The sequence below is a fragment of the Somniosus microcephalus genome, chromosome 26, assembly GCF_052327205.1.
Source record: "Somniosus microcephalus isolate GS21.2 chromosome 26, FLI_Smic_1.0, whole genome shotgun sequence".
NCBI classification, from domain to species: domain Eukaryota; kingdom Metazoa; phylum Chordata; class Chondrichthyes; order Squaliformes; family Somniosidae; genus Somniosus; species Somniosus microcephalus.
Window position 1 is genome coordinate 15,939,562 of NC_141012.1, and position 19,981 is coordinate 15,959,542.

The 19,981-nt window shown below is 46.8% G+C and overlaps 2 protein-coding genes across 9 annotated transcripts in view; both read left to right on the forward strand.

Moving 5' to 3' along the window:
- The window catches only part of LOC147100324 (dixin-like), a 151,004-nt gene extending 148,128 nt beyond the window's left edge, over nucleotides 1-2,876 (forward strand). For all 8 annotated transcript variants that reach the window (XM_085967902.1, XM_085967897.1, XM_085967896.1 and 5 more), the window contains one exon: nucleotides 209-2,876. In XM_085967902.1, coding sequence (XP_085824028.1) covers nucleotides 209-292 — 84 coding nt within the window. In that variant the 3' untranslated portion in view covers nucleotides 293-2,876. The remainder of the gene's footprint in view (nucleotides 1-208) is intronic.
- Nucleotides 2,877-12,676: 9,800 nt separating this feature from the next.
- Nucleotides 12,677-19,981, forward strand: part of dlat (dihydrolipoamide S-acetyltransferase (E2 component of pyruvate dehydrogenase complex)) — a 30,810-nt gene continuing 23,505 nt past the window's right edge. Inside the window, exon 1 of the mRNA XM_085967905.1 lies at nucleotides 12,677-13,019. Within this exon, the coding sequence (XP_085824031.1) occupies nucleotides 12,780-13,019 (240 nt within the window). The 5' untranslated portion in view covers nucleotides 12,677-12,779. The remainder of the gene's footprint in view (nucleotides 13,020-19,981) is intronic.

The window sequence follows — 19,981 nt, forward strand, 5'->3', positions numbered from 1 at the left end:
CCCCAGTCTGCACTGAATTATGTGATCGCCAAATAGCTGTGACATGAGATTTTTCTTCTGTAAATTTGCTGATAAATATTGATAAGGAAATAAAAAAAATATATGGAAGAAATAAAGAATAAACTTCCATTTACATAGTGTATACAGAACACTAAAAACACTATACCAAAAGCAGAGGCTGACTTGATTTTCATTATTTTGCCCCCAGCTTTTCCATGATGACGATATCGTTCCTGGTTGGGAAGGCAAAATAGTTGCTTGGGTTGAAGAAGACCATGGAGACAGTAGGTAGACTGATTCTCTCCCCAAATTTGGGAGATTGATTTCATTTTTTTTTTAAAAGAAAAAGGTCCAGTGGACAACCACCAAAGAACAGAAAGACACGTCTCGAGTCTTCACGTCCTGGTTTGCCTTCAGGGTAAATTATCTTGCCGTGCCAACTGCCAAATGTGGACTGGAAAGAAGAGTCTGGTGCAAAAGGTTCCAAAGGCAGATGCCTTGTACTGACTAAAATAGACTGGTTATTGTAAAGCTGACGTGACTTTTGTTAGTCGCTGTACCAGTGTACAATTGTAATGCCATATCATAAGCAATAAGTGGAATTTTGCCGATGTCAATATTGTGGAAAACAGCTTCCGTTGAATATTGCTATTGTTACACCCTCAATGCTTGGAGTATATGCATCTTATAGCTGAGCAGCAGGTTCAACTCAGGCCACGCCTTTTCAGTTTTTAAGTTATTTAAAAACCTCCAACACTTTTTGTGACAAATCTGTAAATATCATTTGTTTCCACTGAGCAGTTTAATGGTTACAGCAAAGGTTTTTCACTTGATTGGTTGCAGTTTCGAGCATCAAGGCTCGAATGAGTTAGGCCAATTTTTCCTCTGACATGTAAGTGAGACAGCTTTGCAGTAGTGAAATAGGCCATTTCTGGTTTGAGGGGAGGACTCCTAATGAACTGCAGTTGCTTGCCTTACCCTGCAGTAAGTGTGCCTTTGTCAAGAGTAGCACTGGTTCGTGGCGAGGACCTTCCTGCCTTGTCAGCTGCAGGAGGTTGCTTGAAGATGAGAGGCTTCGTTGGTTTGGAGGAAGGGACAGTGGAATTCATTCATAAAAGTTATTGTACTAATTACACCAAACGATTCTAACCAAGACCAGGACAAAACATTCTCCTTTTGAAGCTTCTTCAAAGACATGACCTTCGTTCCTTAATAACAACAGCACCAACAGTCATTGTCCACCTTGTTATATTGATGTTACAGTATTTTTAACAATGCAAAATAAAATCCTCTTTCATTTGCAAGTTTAAGACATCAGGGGAAAGTGCCGATAAAAGGCGCATTGCATCTTCCCACAGAACAGCAGGAAAAAGTATTGGGCAAGCACCCGGGGCCACTCTTATGCACCCTCTGCTGTCTGGTTACAGAATAGCTTTGCTGGAGACTTGGGAGTAGTCTGTCCACACTTGCAAGCATAAGTATTACAGGAAACTCTTTTTTATCCGGCACTGACGGGACCGGCGTGGTGCCGGTTGATCAAAAAGTCCGGATTACAGAGAGGTATACTAAGGTACGAGAGCCCCGTACACGGCCACAGATCCAGGCGTCCCTGTTGCATGGCAACAGGTGCAGGAACCCCAGTTACACGGCCACAGATCCAGGAACCCCGGTTACACGGCCACTAATATGAAGTAAAACTTACCTGAACCTACTCCTGAATTTTGCCGGTTAAGAGAGATTTCCGGTTATTTTAGGTGCCGGTAAAAAGAGGGTTTCCTGTATATGGCATTTGAGAAGTCCATAAGAACTTTTAAAAAGGATTACAAAAAAGGCTTGGATTTAGTAACTTTGTTTTAGGCTCATCTGTAATGATTCCAACTAATCACTTGTAACTTGATTGCCTAAAATGAAAGGTTTTCTGTTTTGTGCATATTGAATTTGTGTTTATTCTCAATTTAATGGAAGCGAGTTACACACAAATATATGTGTATATAATATATACACATTACAGGTTTCACTATGGGTCACATCCAGCAAGAGATGCTGCCTTTTTTTTTTAAAGGGAGAAAGTGGAATTCTGTTAATCTTATTTAGAATAAAAATTGCGCAAACGTAACGGAGAGGAAAAATAGAAGTTGGATAAAGAAGAATTAAGATTTAATAACATTTTTGGAAAAGGTGCAGAGGTTGAAAGACTTATTTTCTCCCAGTCCTGGTAATTCCAAAATAAGAATTTTGAGAGTTCTCACCAATAGCACACATTTTCCAAGTATAATTATTTTTAGAGTCAGTATCCATATTAGCTTTTTTTTTTTTAAAAATGTGGTTTAATTTTTTTTAATGCCTATTATACTGCTGAATTCAACTACTATATAGAGATTTACCAAATCAACCCTCTGAACTGAATTTTGATGTAACTACAGTCAAATCTCATTATTACAAACTTGTGAGAACTGGAATAGTAACCTTTTATAATTGGAGGGTTATCTTTATCAAGCTTGAATTATTCCGACTACTTTTTCACAATGGGCTTTTTTTTTAAAAGTTTGTTTTGCCACAGTTTCAGCTATTGTACATGCTGGCACTATGTTCAGGAGACAACAATGGTACTAGGCATTTAGTGTAAGTGCCAAAACAATTACTGCTGTGCAGTTTATTTTAGCAGAGCGAATCATTTCAAATGATGCAGTGGAATTAGTTCATGTATCTGATATAAGAGGGTGTTTTGTTACAACAAAGTTTGTTTGATTTGCGTAGACTTGATTGGTCCTTCCGACGGTATCCAGGGAAAAATGTTTGTTATAATAAGGTGTGACTATATAAAGATAACTGTAAAAAAAACTGTTGCATTTTAAATAAAATGTGTAAGGAGTTAATTTGTTACACAGGCATTTTGTACTACAGCTCAGTATATTATGAAAAACCTGTCTCTCAAGTTGTAAATGGTTATTGTGAAGAGCTGTGGTTGTTGCACTGTTACATAGAATTTACAGCATAAAAACAGGCCATGCGGCCCAACTGTTCTGTGCCTCCTCCCACCCTACTTCATCTAACCCTCTCAACATATCCTTCTATTCCTTTCTCCCTCATGTACTTATCTAGTTTCCCCTTAAATACATCTATGCTATTTGCCTCAACTACTTCCTGTGGTAGCGAGTTCCACATTCTCACCACTCTCTGAGTAAAGAAGGTTCTCCTGAATTCCCGATTGGATTTATTAGTGACTATCTTATACTTATGACCCCTAGTTTTGGATTCTCCCACAAGTGGAAACATTAGAATTATGTTACAATTACTGCTCTTGGAAGTGTTACTGCTGGTTCTCCGTTGAACTGAAATAATTCCGCACACACCACTTGATAAATGTGTATGTAGATTGGTGGAGTGATACAAGTACCATATTTGTGTACTAAGAGGAAAGACGGAAAAAACTCTAGGGCTGATTTTAACTCCCGATGATAGGGGACGGAAATCCTGTGTGGGAGTCGGATTCCCAGCGGATTTTAACTGACGGGTCGTTTACAGCGGAAAGTGGCCTGCGGGGGAGGATGTGAATTGAGCAGCGCAGAGGCGGCAACAGAATAAGGCTGCCAGCAGCAAGGTATGTTCAGGAGAGGGGAGGGGGGTGGGGGGGCGTTGCTCCGAGGCTCTCGCAGCTGGGGGAGGGGGGTGGCAGATGGTAGCCCAGGGCACGGGCTTGCCTTGTGGATCATGGAGGAGCAGTTCTGTTCCTCGGGGCCCCACTAAGGGAAGGAGAGTCTACCTAGCTTCCTGACAGGTTCACCTGGCAGGGTGGCCATGATGAGCACCCCACTCAGGCATGCATTATAATGCCACGTACATCATGGAACCCCGGTTTGCATTTATTAACGGCTCCCAGTGGATTGAAAAGTTGAGGCAAATTGGACCACACGGTTGTCTTGTTTGATATATACCTTCATGTCTAGTCCTGTTCCAACAAAGCCGATACCTTCTATGTTGCTAGGCACAGAAATATAATTGATATCAAAACTCAAATGTCATCTGTAACTCTTATGCTTCAGATTCTGTGACTCCTTACAATCTTGACGTTGAGTTTTATTTTCATATACAAATGTTTCAAGCCTTCAAATTAGTTAGAAAACTCATGTTTGTTTTTTCTTTTTTTCTTCTCAAGGCAGTGATGCATACTGAAATACGGTAGCCTCCAGTTGCTCAGCCAAGTGGCAATTCTTTCTTAAATCATTGGCTATGTGATTGTACGGGAATTGCATTGAAGCCCAAGTCCATCATCCCCTGATGATCTTACAGGAACAGTTGAAGCGGTGGGGGGGGTCACTGATAACATAAGGAGTAGGAACTCTTACTGACATACCTCACATCCCCAAGTGTAGCACCCCAGCTGCTGTCCTGGCTGAGAGCCACCAATTGGCTCCAAACCTGGGACCTTTTAGTCTGTATCACTCAGTGCTACACTGGGCAAAGGTGCCATTGCCCACTAGCCTGTTGGGAAAGCTTGTAATTACATGTCTAAAGCAGAGTAAAGAAACAACATAAGTTGTTCGGCTCCCTGCTGAGCCAATCTTTATTCAATATTTTACTTGCCACTTGAGCAACTCATTTACTCTGCTTTAAACATTGAATTAAATGCTTCTCCAACAGGCTATTGGATGAATGTGCTCTTGCCCAGCATAGCACTAAGCCATACACACCAGAGGGTCATGATGGAAGGAATAGTGGAAACTGGCAGATAATCAGAAATCCTCTATTTTCTGGTTAACAACAGCTTGCATTCAGATAGTAGCTTTATTTTACCAAAATGTTCACAGATGTTTCACTGATGGAGATCAGGTTGAGCAGGAGTGGAAAGGTGGCTAAAGGAATGGTCAAAGAAACACATTTTAAGGAGACTTCTGAAGGTGAGGTGAGATGTACCAAGGTGGTGGAGATAAGGAAGATATTGCTTAAGATGAGGACAAAATGGCTGATGGTGATGATAGAGCAGAGTGAGTGAGCAGGAAAGTAAGGCTGGAGGAAGCAGAGGTAGGGTACATTGAGGCCATGATGGGATTTGTAGATGAGGAGGTGCATTGTGAAGTTGATGCACTGAAGGACAGGGAGCCAGTGATGGTTGGTGAGGACAGTGGTGATAGGTGAGTAGGGTTTAGTGTCAGATGGGATTATGATAGAAGAGTTTTGAATGTGCTGGAACTTATGTAGGGTGGATTTTGGGAGGCTAGCAAAGAAAGCATTGGAAAAGTCGAGTGGAGGTAAGAAAGGTGTGGAGAGAGTTTCAGCAGCGGTGGGGGGAGGAATGACCGAGACAGGCTATATTTCAGATGTGGAAGTATGCAGTCTTGGTGATGGCTAGATGTGGGATTTGTAGCTCAACTCGGGGTCTAGCAGGATACTAAGATTGTGCACCGTTAAGTTGAACCTCCAGTCAGAGGCTAGGATCAAGGGCTAAGCCACTGAATTTCCAAGTTGGAAATGAACAGGATGACTTCAGTTTTGCCAAAGTTGAGCTGCAGGAAATTCTGGCTCATCCATGACTTGACATGAGACAGGCAATCAAACAGCACAGTGACAGTTGTGGAATCGGCCATAGGGACGGGGAGGTAAAGCTGGGTACATTGGCCTGCATATGGAAGCTGGCTCTATGCTTACAAATAACGGCCATGAGAGGTTGTGTATAGATGAGGGGAAGGGCTAACGATGAACTTTGAGGCATACCAAAGGTGACTGGTTGACCACGCGAGGAGAAGCCATTGCAGGAGATACAGGCCCCGATTTTCGGCTTGTGTGGGGAATGGTCGGATTTCCCCGAATGTGGGGTTTCTGACACACATAAAAAAGTGTCAGCCAGCTCCACGCAATTTTCCCTCAAGTGGCCAATTAATTCCCAGCATGTGGGAAGCCTTGCTAATTGTCCAATTCCAGTCAGAAATCCCCACACTATGATGTCATCATTCGTGGTGCTTTCAAAGTGTCCAGCAAGCTTCTCCACCTCTGCAGGCTTCTCAACCACTCTTGCACAATGGCAGAGGAGCCTGCACCAGCTGCTGCCAGCGGCAGAGGCGGAGCTGCCTTCAAATTCGACGAGGCTTCACTGCAGGCATTATTGGATGGGGTTAGGGCCCACAGGGAGGTCCTCTTCCCTAGGTCAGGGAGGAAGAGGCCTCCCACTGAGACCAATGCTGCATGGATGCAGGTGTCAGCAGATGCCAACTCGCTGGGAGTCACCAGAAGAACCTTGGCATTACATCTCTATCTCCTTCCTTTACTCCCCCACAGTACCATCCAGAGCCCCCATCCTCACTGCGGAGGAGGAAGAGGCTGTGCAGCCAGACTCCTCAGAGGAAGCTCCAACCTCTGAGGGCGCAGCATCAGCAGAAGTAAGCGCACCCAGCAGCAGCGCAGACACTCACACCTCGGGGGGACCTTCGGGACATAGAGTAGTGTTGTCACCTGGTGTTTCACAGCTCACAAGTGAGCCTCAGCAGATTCTGGAGACAGGGACAGCAGTGGAGAGTCCTCGTCGGAGGGCGCAGGACTCTGCCAGCTCAGCTCAGCTCAGCTGTGCTGCATGACGACCCTCTGCCTCTGGGTCCATCCGCAAGAGAAGAGGTGATGGATCTCCATGCACAGATGCAGGAGTCTCTGGCAGGTTTTGTCTCCAGGGTCGCTGCGAGTGCTGAGCAAATGGAGGAGTCCATAGCGACCATGAGCAGAGCCTTTGTGGAGTCATTGGCGCATGAACGCATCACCATGGAAAGGTTGGCAACCTCCATGCAGGAGATAACTCGCCAGGGTACGGAAAACATGGTGAGTGCTCATAAGAGAATGACATCTCTTGAGGAGCGTTGGCCATCTGTTGAACAGAGAAACCAGATCTTCATGGAAGTCCTTCTGAGTAGGACTGCCAGTGCAGAAACGGGTCCCACTGGCCCCCTAAAGCGCAGCAAGGTGCTCTCAAGCCACTTCCAAGCGCTGGCCCCTTCTGGCCTGTGCAGCTTCAGGTGAGTGAGCAGCAGCCTGGTGCTCATTCTGCTGTTCCTGGTTCTGCTGCTGCCGCCTCTGCTGTTGGAGATCCTCTAATGCCAGGAAGGGAACATCCCAAAGGCCTCCCATGCTTCTGGCAGATGCCTCCGTTGAGGGGGCGCTGAGTTAGGGTGGTGAGAGGGGCTTCCCAGGAGCTCACACTGGAGAAGTGTGTGAGGCTCCAACTTTCTGCAGCTGCTCCTAAGGCTTCAAAAAGTTCCCCCAAGCCTTGATCAACAAGGTCCTGCAGCCTGCAAATGCTGCCTATTTAAATCTCTTCAGCCCTCTGCGACCTGCTGCTGCAAGCATGCAAGCCAGCTGTTTTCACGCCAGCTCTCAACAGCGGGGTTCCCGCAGGCTGGTTTCAGGTGGGGAAAGCCCCAAAGTCGCAACGGCATGGGAAAATCCACTTCAACAAGCAGATAATTGCTTGTTAGTGCTCCGATGACCATTCCCGCCAGCGGCAGCCGGGACTGAAGCGGGGCGCGTGGAAACGGCAGTCCGAAAGTCGGACGGGGCGGGGAATCAGACGGGGGGGGCCCGACCCGCTTTTTCGCCGATTTTCGGCCCCCGGCCACATGAAAAGCCGCCCGACGGCGGCCAGAAAATCGGGGCCATACTGTCTGTGTTGGGACAGATAAGACTGGAATAATGCGAGGGCTATACATCAAAGTGGACCATAGAGGAGAGGTGGTGATGAAGGACGGTATAGTCAACTGCATCGCAGACCTGAGAAGTTGAGCAGGACAAGAAGAGAGAACGCACCATTGTCACAGTCACATAAAAAGTTAATGGCGGCTTTGACGAGGGCAGTCTGAGAACTGTAAGCAGACTGAAGAAACTCAAAAAAGGAGTGTAGAGAGGTGTGAATGGAGTTGGATGTTAACAACATGTTCCAGAACCTGAGAGGAAGTGGAATTTGGTACTGGAGAAGTAGTTGGACAAGATGGAGAAGTAGGTGGTGGACTTTTTAAGGAGTGAGTTGTTGACAGTAGTTTTGAATGGGGGAAACATTGCTTGAGCAGACGGAGCAGTTGATGATATCAGCAAACAATGGGCCAAGACGTGGTAGTTGAGTGGCCAGCAGCTGGGAGGGGGAATCAAAGGAGTAGTTGGCAAGTGTCATGGTCATCTAGCCAATTCATTACAACAGTGACTATGCTTCAAAAGTAATGTAGGAAACGCGGCAGCCAATTTGCGCACAGCAAGATTCCACAAACAGCAATGTGATAATGAACAGATAATCTCTTTTAGTGATGTTGGTTGAGGGATAAATATTGGCCAGGACACCGGGGAGAACTCCCCTGCTCTTCTTCGAACTAGTGCCGTGGGGGATCTTTTACGTCTACCTGAAGACCGGTACTCCAGAACTCGCTGTGCCCCTAGCTAAGCTATTACAGTACATCTACAACACTGACGACTACCCGACACTGTGGAAAATTACCCAGGTGTGTCTTGTCCACAAAAAGGACAAATCCAACCCGGCCAATTACCGCCCTATTGGCCTACTCCCAATCATCAGCAAAGTGATGTTAAGGAACTGTCAGCAGTGCTATAAAGCAACACTCGCCAATAACTTGCTCACCGATGATCAGTTTGGGGTTCAGCATGACCACTCGGCTCCGGACCTCATTTCAGCCTTGGTCCAAACACGGACACAAGACCTGAATTCCAGCGGTGAGGCGAGAACGACAGCCCTGACATCAAGGCAGCGTTTGACCAAGTGTGGCACCAAGGACCCTTTGTCAAACTGGCCTCGGGATCAGGAGGAAAACTCCCCAGTGGCTGGAGTCGCACCCGGCAGAAAGGAAGATAGTTGGGGTCGTTAGAGGCCAATCATCTCTGCCCCAGGACAATGCTGCAGGGGTTCCTTAGAGCAGAATCGTAGACCCAACTACCTTCAGCTCTTTCATCAATGACGTGCCCTCCATAAGGTCAGAAGTGGGGCTGTTTGCTGATGATTGTACCATTTTCAGCTCCATTCGCAATTAGTAAGATAATGAAGCAGTGCGTCGGCTGATAAGTGGTAAGTAACTTTTGTGCCACACATGCCAAGTCATGACCAGCTCCAACAAGAAAGAGCTAGCACCTCCCCATGGCATTCAATGGCATTATCATTGCTGAGTCCCCCACCGTCAACATCCGGGGGTCACCATTGACCAGAAACTCAATTGGACCAGCCACATAAATGCCATGGTTACCAGAGCAGGTTGGAGGCTGGGTATTCTACAGTGAGAAGCTCACCTCCTCATTCCCCAAAGCCTCTCTACAAAACACAAGCCAGAAATATGATGGAATACTCTCAACTTGCCTGCATGGGTGCAGCTGCAACAACAGTCAAGAGGCTTGACACCATCCAGGACAAAGCAATCTGCTTGATTAGCACTTCATCCACTAGCCTAACCAGCTACCCCCTCCACCACTGACGTACCTTGGCTGCAGTGTGTACTATCTACAGGATGCATTGCAGCAACTCCCAAACCCACAATCTCCCCCTACCTAGAAGGACAGCGGGTGCATTGGGAACAACATCACCTTCAAGCTCCCCACCAAGTCACACACCATCTTAACTTTGGCATATATCGTCGTTCCTTTATCGTCGCTGGGTCAAGATCCTGGCACTCCCTACCTAACCGGAGCTCCTTCACCACACAGACTACAGTGGTTCAAGAAGGCTCGCCGCCACTTTCTTAGAGACAACTAGGGATGGGCAATAAATGCCAACTTTGCCAGAGATGTCCACATCCCAAGAATGAATTTTAAAAAGTAAGCCATTATCGCTAGTAATAAGCTATACTTGGCAAGTGATTGTAAAATACATTAAAAACTTCTAGGCCAAAAATAATCCCATTACAGGTTAGGATCCAAATCAAGCAGCCCGCTTGATTGGCACTCCATCCACCACCTTCAACATTCACTCCCTCCACCACCGGCGCACTGTGGCTGCAGTGTGTACCATCTACAAGATGCACTGCAGCAACTCGCCAAAGCTCCTTCAACAGCACCTTCCGAAAAACCCGCGACCTCTACCACTTAGAAGGACAAGGGCAGCAGACGCATGGGAACATCACCACCTACAAGTTTCCCTCCAAGCCACACACCATCCTGACTTGGACCTGTATCGCCGATCCTTCACTGTCGCTGGGTCAAAATCCTGGAACTCCCTTCCTAACAGCACTGTGGGTGTACCTACACCAAATGGACTGCAGCGGTTCAAGAAGGCAGCTCACCACCATCTTCTCAGGGGCAATTAGGGATGGGCACTAAATGCAGGCCTAGCCAGCGACGCCAACATCCCATCAATGAATTAAAAAAAAAAGGGACAGAATAGCTGTCACCCATGGCTTGAATATTTGTGTGGTTTGTTGCTGATAAATTTGTTGAAACTTTAATCTGGATATGTAATACTGCCACAACATAGGATATGGCAGTGGGGAAAAAATTTACTATTTTAATAACCAGTCTTGGCAATTAGTAAAGTTTATAAATTTCAGAGCAGCCCCTCAAGAACCAAGCTGTACAGTCCAGAACCAAACAGGTGGCAATCGTCCAACAGGCAAACCTAATGTCATTTATTTAACTTAAAATGTAACCTATTTTGATGCATCTTATTTCTAAAAAATAAACGGGGGTATATGTCATTTAATTTAAATGGGGTTGTGATCGGTTTCATTTGGTTGCCTACTAATTTTTAAAAGTCAAATTTTAAAAGAAAGCTATTTTCCATTTACTTCTGTGTCACAATGTGGATACATGTATTACCAATATTTTCACCAAATCAAACATCAGAACCCAAATGAATCTCACCAGGACCTCCACTATCCTGTACCCATTCAATGAAATTGGACTCTGCAAAAGTAACCAGAATGTTTTTTTATTTACGTAGAAGTTGTGAGGATATGGAATGCCCTAATGGAGGCAGTGGTGGAAGAAGAATCCGTAATAGCTTTTAAAGGGGAAGTGAATAAATATTGGAAAAAGAAAATGTGAAGGAACCAAGTGGGGAACTCGGTTCAGCGAGCCAGCACTGGTACAATCGGCTAATGGCTTTCAGCTGTGCAGCAAAATTTAATGTTTTGTAGAATCATAGAAATTTACGTCACAGGAGGCCATTCAGCCCATCGTGTTTGTGCCGGCCGAGAAGAACTATCCACCCTAACCCCACTTTCCAGCTCTTGGTCCGTAGCCTTGTAGGTTACAGCACTTCTTTTTAAATGAACTTTTTAAATGTGATGAGGGTTTCTGTCTCTACCAGCCTTTCAGGCAGTCAGTTCCAGTCCCCCGCCACTCTGGGTGAATAAAGTTCTTCTCAACTCCCCTCTAATCTAAATTTCTAATCTAAGTTGCATTCCTAAATTTTCAAGCTGAGTTTCATTCCTAAGGGGGCGATTTTGTTAATGGGGGTGCGTTGGAGGCGGGACTGCTGCTTGGTGGGTCAATGTCCCGCCTCGATCGATTTGTGGCCAACCCACGCTATTTTCCCTTGATTGACCTTGTTAAACCCGCCCAGCAAGTTTAGCAGGCCAATTAAGGAAAAGCTGGTTGCAGAGAACGTCAACGTATGATGTTTCATCTGTTAAAAATTTTTGACAGCTGAATTGTCATTGTTTGACAGCTCTGTGAAGCTGCCAAACCGTGACATTCTCTGTAGTTTGATGAGGTCATCAATTCAAGACCTCATCAAACTTCTTTCTTTTACAGAAATGAGATGGTTGTTGCATCTGAGAATTGTAAGAAGTCACACAACACCAGGTTATAGTCCAACAACTTTATTTGAAATCACAAGCTTTCGGAGCGCTGCTCCTTCTTCACCTGAAGAAGGAGCAGTGCTCTGAAAGCTTGTGATTTCAAATAAAGCTGTTGGACTATAACCTGGTGTTGTGTGACTTCTTACATTTGTCCACCCCAGTCCAACTCCGGCATCTCCACACCATGGCATCTGAGAATGTGATGGCCATCTGTCATCTCCAACACGGAGGTCCGAGACTCTCCACGTACAAACCGACGGAAGCCTGCAGGAAGAAACAAAGGTAAGTACACTATTAAAAACTTTGCACTTACCTCAGATACTCATCTCTACACTCCTGCACCTATCACTTACCTTCACACCACACTTTTGCATCCGACCCCAGCAGACCTAGTACTCGCCTTGCCTCGCCGGCGGGTTTTGGATCTTTTGGGAAGCCCGCACTTGTGAGGGCAAAAAGGAGATAATCCTATTTTCTGCCTGTTAACTACCTGTTAATAGACAGTTAATAGACTTTAATCCCTTCCCACTTACAAGGAGACGGGACCCGGCGCGGGTCGGCTACCCGCCTCCTAGGAAGATGGCATGGAGGTGGGTTAGGGTTGGGCACCCGCCCCCAAATTCTGCCATTTTCCCGGTGGTCCCACCTCCCCCAGGACTGGCAAAATTGCCCCCTAAATTTCCAATGTAAGTTTCATTCCTAAATTGCATTTGTAAATTTCCAATCTGAGTTTCATTCCTAAATTTCCAATCTAAGTTTCATTCCTAAATTGCATTTATAAATATCATAGCTAAATTTCTGAAGCGGATGAAATGAAGAGCAGCGAGAGGAGGCGGAACGTTGCCTGAAGTCCTGAGAAGCACGAGCAGGGGAAGCAAATAGAAGCGGAAGGGGCGGGGTTTTGCTGCTGTCCTTTCCGTTTTGCGGCAGTGGCTGTGCCGTAGGCGGGTTTGCAGCGAGCCGGAGGTCACTGAGGAGACCCGCTGCCTCCCTCTCCCTACCGCACTCGCCATGCTCCGCCAGGCCGCTAGACTCAGGCCGTGCGTGCGGCTGAAGCCGGGCTCCGAATGCCGGGGGGTGGCTGTGGCTGCCGCCGGCCCCACCCGCTGCTGGTACTCGCTCAGCGCCCACGGGAAGAGCGGCCCCGGCCGCCAGCACCACCACCACCACCACCGGCTGTTGCTGCAGAGGAGCGGGCTGCCGACAGCGGCTTTGGCCAGGAGGTGGTCCAGCTTGCCCCCGCACCAGCTGGTGAGCAACACCGGGGCCAAGGCAAGGCCGTGTGTCTATGGGAGTGGGATTTGACCATGGCAAGGACAAGAGCCTGAAATAACCGCAGCACAGAGGTCGCCGCGCAATCCGCAGGGCTTTCGTTTTGCAGTCTGTGCCTCCCAAGTTTGCACCTCCGTGGGCAGCACCCTCGCCTCTGAGTTACAAGGTTGTGGGTTCAAATCCCGCTCCAGGGACTTGAGCACAAAAATCCAGGCTGACGCTCCCGGTGCAGTGCTGAGGGAGTGCTGCACTGTCAGAGACGCTGTCTTTCGCAGTGACTAGTGGGGTACCGCAGGGATCGGTGCTAGATCCCAGCTATTCACAATATAAATGATCTAGACGAGGGAACTAGTTGTAATATCTCCAAGTTTGCAGACGACACAGCTGGGTGGGCGTGTGTGCTGTGAGGGGATGCCAAGAAACTCCAGTATGATTTGGACAGGTTGGGTGATTGGGCAGATGCATGACAGATGCAGTATAATGTGGATAACTGCGAGGTTATCCACTTTGGTGGCAAAAACAGGAAGGCAGATTATTATCTAAACGGCAATAGATTGGGAGAAGAGGAAGTGCAACGAGACCTGGGTGTCCTTGTGCACCAGTCGCTGAAGGTAAGCATGCAGGTGCAGCAGGCGGTTAAGAAGGCAAATGGTATGTTGGCCTTCGTAGCGAGAGTGTTTGAGTACAGGAACAAGGATGTCTTGCTGCAGTTTTACAGGGCCTTGGTGAGACCACACCTTGAGTATTGTGTGCAGTTTTGGTCGCCTTATCTGAGGAAGGATGTTCTTGCCATGGAAGGAGTGCAGCGAAGATTCACCAGGCTGATACCTGGGATGGCAGGAATGACGTATGAGGAGCGATTGGGTCGATTGGGCTTGTACTCGCTGGAGTTTAGAAGAATTAGAGGGGATCTTGTTGAAACCTATAAAATTCTAACAGGACTAGACAGACTAGATGCAGGAAGGATGTTCCCGATGGCGGGGGAGTCCAGAACCAGGGGTCACAGTCTAAGGATAAGGGGTAAGCCATTTAGGACAGAAATGAGGAGGAATTACTTCACCCAGAGAGTGGTGAACCTGTGGAATTCTCTACCACAGAAGGCAGTGGAGGCCAATTCATTAAATATATTCAAGAAGGAGTTAGATATACTTAAGGCTAAAGGGATCAAGGGATATGGGGAGAAGGCAGGGACAAGTTACTGTGAATGGCGGAGTAGGCTCGAGGGGCAGAATGGCCTACTCCTGCTCCTATCTTCTGTTTCGGATGAGACGTTAAACCGAGGGCCCCGTCTGCCCCCTCAGGTGGACGTAAAAGATCCCGTGGCCGCTATTTCGAAGAAGAGCAGGGGAGTTCTCCCCGGTGTCCTGGGCAATATTTATCCATCAACCAACATCTCTGGTCATTATCACATTGCTGTTTGTGGGAGCTTGCTGTGTGCAAATTGGCTGCCGCGTTTCCCACATTACGACAGTGACGACACTTCAAAAGAAGTACTTCATTGGCTGTAAAGCGCTTTGGGACATCCTGAGGTCGTGAAAGGTGTTCTGTAAACGCAAGTCTGTCTTTTTCAAATGCATTCTTGAGCAGAAGGAAGAACCTGCTCAGGTCAAGTTTTGCTCCTGCTGGAGTCACAATGATTTTGAGCTCTTGGGTGTCCTGCGCATGATATGGTTATAAAGTCACTTCACTGTTCCAGATTTGATGCTTTGTTGCTGGTAAAATATGATCACATATGCATATTTTGCTTTGTGTTACTTGCTGCAGTTGCATTTTACTTCCCTGCATTCTGGGGGATTTCTAGGAGTCTCCTGGTTTGGAATGCCAAGGTTCCACAAAAGCCCCCAAAGTTCTCAAGTCTCTGGGATAGAAATAGAATTTAGATTTTTGTCGGAATATGGATATATACACGGTTGCATGCTAACTGGTGTAAACCGCCAAGGAGCTTACCCTGTGTTAGTTATTTGGTTTATTATGTGAGTGACAACATGCTATTAAGACCGCCCTTTTGTGTTCCTCCAACTCTGGCCTCTTGTACATCCACCCCCCCCCCCCCCCACTTCCTACGTCCCATCATTGGAGCCATCTGGGCCCTCTGCTCTGTAATTCCCTCCCAAAACCATTCCGCATCTCCTTTTTGGCTCTCCTTAAAACCTACCACTTTGACCACCTTCTTCTTAGACAGCCCCTCGGAACCGAGGAATGCGGGACTTACAGTCTCTGTCACAGGTGGGGCAGACGGTGGTTGAAGGGGCGGGTGGGTGGGGTGCTTGGGTTGACGTGCGCTCCTTGCGCTGCCTGCGCTTGGCTTCCGCTTGCTCCCGGCAAAGAGACTCGAGGTGTTCGGCGCCTTCCCGGATGCTTCTCCTCCACTTTGTGCGGTCTTGGGCCAGGGATTCCCAGGTGTCGGTGGGGATGTTGCACTTTTTCAAGGAGGCTTTGAGGGCGTCCTTGAAGTGTTTCCTCTGCCCACCTGGGGCTCTCTTGCCGTGCCGGAGCTCCGAGTAGAGCGCTTGTTTTGGGAGTCTCGTATCGGGCATGCGGACAATGTGACCTGTCCATCGGAGCTGATTGAGCGTGGTCAAAGCTTCCATGCTGGGGATGTTGGCCTGAGCAAGAACACTGACGTTGGTGCGCCTATCCTGCCAATGGATTTGCAGGATCTTGCGGAGGCAGCGTTGGTGGTACCTCTCCAGTGCTTTGAGGTGCCTGCTGTACATGGTCCATGTTTCAGGCATACAGCAGGGCGGGAATCACTACTGCTCTGTAGAGCATGACCTTAGTGCCGGGTTTGAGGTCCTGGTCTTCAAACACTCTCTTCCTCAGGCGACCGAAGGCTGCACTGGCACACTGAAGGCAGTGTTGGACTTTGTCATCGATGTCTGCCCCTGTTGACAGTAGGCTCCCGATGTATGGAAAGTGGTCCACGTTGTCCAAGGCCTTGTCGTGGATTTTGATAATCGGGGGGCAGCACTGTGTGGCGGGGGCAGGTTGGTGGAGAACCTTTGTCTTACGGATGTTTAGTGTAAGGCCCATGCTCTCGTACGCTTCGGTGAAGGTGTTGACGATGGTTTGGAGTTCGACCTCCGAGTGAGCGCAGACGCAAGCATCGTCTGCGTACTGTAATTCGACGACAGAGGATGGGACGACCTTGGATCTGGACTGGAGGCGACGGAGGTGGAACAGTTTCCCGTTTGTTCTGTAAATTAGCTCCACTCCAGTGGGGAGCTTACTGAGGGTGAGATGGAGCATTGCAGCAAGCAAGATAGAGAAGAGCATTGGTGCAATGACACAGCCTTGCTTGACCCCGGTTCGTACGTGAATTGGGTCTGTGGTGGAACCGTTGGTCAGGATCACGGCTTGCATGTCATCGTGAAGCAGGCGGAGGATAGCGACAAACTTTTGAGGGCAGCCGACTTTGACCAAGCTTTGTCACCTGCCCTAATATCTCCTCAGATGTCAATTTTTTGGCTGAATACGCTTCTGCGAAGCACCTTGGAGCATTTTATAACGTTAAAGGTGCTGTATAAAGGCAGGTTGTTCATCCTTTTGCAGAATTAGCTATGAGGGTTTCTAAATTACTATTAACTCTAAATATGTGCTTGTGCCAATTTAAATGCTCTATGGGGTTGATGAGATTACAAGAGTCTGGAAGCTGGTTTGAATTTATGAATAATTTGATTGAAATGTTTTCTAAAACATTTTTAACCTGATCCTGTCTGAAGCTTTGAAAACATTTCCCAGCCCACACCGTTTTAAAATATTTTAATCTTACAATTTAGAAGTTATCAAATGGAGATAAGATATACTAAACATAACCGTGATCACAAAGCTGAATAGCATGTTAGAAATGTTGAATATTTGTAGGGTATGTGTGTTGGTATTGGCCCGATACAGTAATGTAAATACATTGAATAACCTTGAGATGGATTTACTTTCTCTGTGTTGCTGTTGTGCTTCATAAAAGAAATCGGTTGTCAATTCCTTGGGGACATGCTGCATATAAAGTTTGGGCTACCTTGCGACGTGAGGTATGTGTGCGTGTCTAGGATTAGGCACTCCAGCTGAACAGCAACATGCAATCCTGGTCGTGCCCACCTGACTGAACAGTGGCTCGAAAACTGACCAAATACCGAGACTTTAAATAACACTTGTCATGAATGCAGTAGGTGAGTGATGGGATTGGTTGGTGTTCATGCAAGGGACTTACTTTGAATGGGAGGGAAGGAAGGAAGGGTGCTGGCTGGCTGGCTCCGAGCAAGGAACATTTCCCACCTGGGCCTCCTTTTGCTCACCTTGTTTGGCTGTTTTCCTTGGGGATGGGTGGCGGAGGTTGAGATAGATAATCTATGAAATAATGGATATTAAACTTTTATCTATTCAGTTTTTAAGCTGAAAAATTTGCATCTAAATTTCTTAAACCGATTTAATAGTACGATGAGGTAGTGAAAGTTGTATTATTTTTAAAATTTGAGCCACTGTTGCTAAACCGAAAATGCTGGAATAGCTTAGCAGGTCAGTCAGCATCTGTGGAAAGAGCAGGCAAGTTAGCGTTGCAGTTATAGACCCTTCAACACTGGGGGGGAAAAAATACAGATGTACAGCATTTTATTTATTTTAAAAAAAAAAGCAAAGGGATCAAAAAAAGATAAACGCCTAAGAGAGAGGCAATGAGAGCACCCAGAAAGTGCTTAAATGAAAAACAGGAGATAGTTAAATGGCTGATGCGATATTGGCCCTGAATTTCCGATCGGAGGCTTCCTGCGGACGGATGCCTCCCATCAGAAAAAATTCTACGAGCCTACCTGTTGGTTCCGTAGATCCCGAGGCTTGCGATCCTGGGCCTCTCCTCTTCGAAATGCGCAGAGGCCCAGGTATCCCCGGGGGGGCAGGTGGTTCGCAAGCGCCCCTGGGATCAACGTGGGCCATGGCGAACCAATGAAAGAAGGGAATCTCTCATTCGTCCTTCTAATAGTTCTGTACACACGGAGCTGTCAAAAGTATGAATGGGGATGATTGCAAAAATGCACCAACACTGAAATAAATAAAGAAAAGCCACTGCATATATAAAATTAATTAAAATGGCATTTAATTAAATATGTTAAAACAAAAATTAAATTTTTTAAAATGTTTTAACAGGGCTTACTATAACCTTACCTTATTGGACAGGGTGTTTAATTTATAAGTGAGTGATAAAATCTTATTTTTCTATTTAAAAAAAACCTCTTATGCTGGTAAAAGCTGGCCTTACGCCCGCTTTTATCAGGCGTAAGAATTCTATGGCCTTTCAGCGGGCGGAAACATAAAGATAAGGAGTAGGCCATTCGGCCCCTCGAGCCTGCTCCGCCATTCAATGCGATCATGGCTGATCATCCAAATTCAGTACCCTGTCCCTGCTTTCTCCCCATATCTCTTGATCCCTTTAGCCTTAAGAAATATATCCAACTCCTTCTTGAATATATTTAATGAATTGGCCTCAACTGCCTTCTGTGGTAGAGAATTCCACAGGTTCACCACTCTCTGGGTGAAGAAATTCCTCCTCATCTCAGTCCTAAATGGCTTACCCCTTATCCTTAGACTGTGACCCCTGGTTCTGGTCTCCCCCGCCATTGGGAAGTTGAGCCAATAGCGCAACTCTCCACCCGCAGAGGCACTTTTCGTGGGCATGTGGAGGATCTGTCAAGAGAATTCTTGACGGATCGCAAGTTCCAGGTTTCAGCGCATGCCCTTCGCAGGCCGAAACCCGGCACTTGCGCGGCCCCTATGGGCGCGTACGCACCTGTGGGGGATCGGAGATTCAGGGCTATTAACATACGATGATGGGAAGAAGCATAATAAAAGGAATTACCCAGCGAGGGTATGGCGGGGCTAAAATGGAAATGGGAAAAGCTGGTAAAGTGCAACAAAATCCAAAATCTCAGTAGAAGAAAAAAGCAGAGTGGTAGCACCCAGGAATCATGAGTGGTAGCATGGTTGCATTACTACCCCACCAGCACGGTGATCCCACCCAACGCCAGGCCATCATTTCCCCCACCACCCACCCTCCCTCCCTCCCAGGATTGCAGCACGCTCATCCCACATCACCAGCTTCTAATGTCTTTAATAACTTTAGCTTTCACTTTCTTTAAGTTAATATTAAGGCCAGAGGGCTACAAAGTGCCTAATAGAAAGTTAAAGTGCCGTTCTTTGAGCGTCATTGAAACCGTGTAGAAGGCCAAAGCCAGAGAGGTCAGAGTAGGGTGGGCAGTTGAAGTCGGAAACAACAAGGAGCTTGGGGTCGAACTTGCAGATAGAACAGAGGTGTTCAGCAAAGCTGCCCCTAATCTGTGTTACCTCTATGCATGGTAGAGGGAGCTGCACTATGAGGAGCAGATAGAGTATATTAGTTTAAAAAAAAAAATATATATATATTCTTCATATGTGGGTGATGCTGGCTAGGTCACATTGATTGCCCATTCTTGCCCTGAGCAGGTGATGGTGGGCCATCTTCATGAACCACTGCAGTCCTTGTGATGGTGTTCCCACAACAATGTTCGGTAGGGAATTCCAGGATACTGACCCAGCGACAATGACGGCGTGGCGATATATGTCCAAGCCCGGATGAAGTGTGACTTGGAGGTGATAATGTACCCACGACATCGTTGTTCTCGGTGATAAGAGGTCACGGGAGGGAGTTTGGAGGAAGTACATATAAATCATGGTCACAGACTGTTGGAGTTGCAAATGATTTTATCAGCTGCTGCATTGTTGGGTTGTTTTGGTTTTAGATTCTGCATTTTTCTAACTGCGGTGAGTTCTGTGGAGGTAATTATCCAGTACGGATGAAATCTGACACTGGTTAGTGAGACCTGTGATTGCCCTTGCTGTATCAGGTGCCACAGCACGCTTGGTTTAATTTACATTCTGCTGCTGTTCACGGTTACTGAGTTTTAATGCTCAGAGTT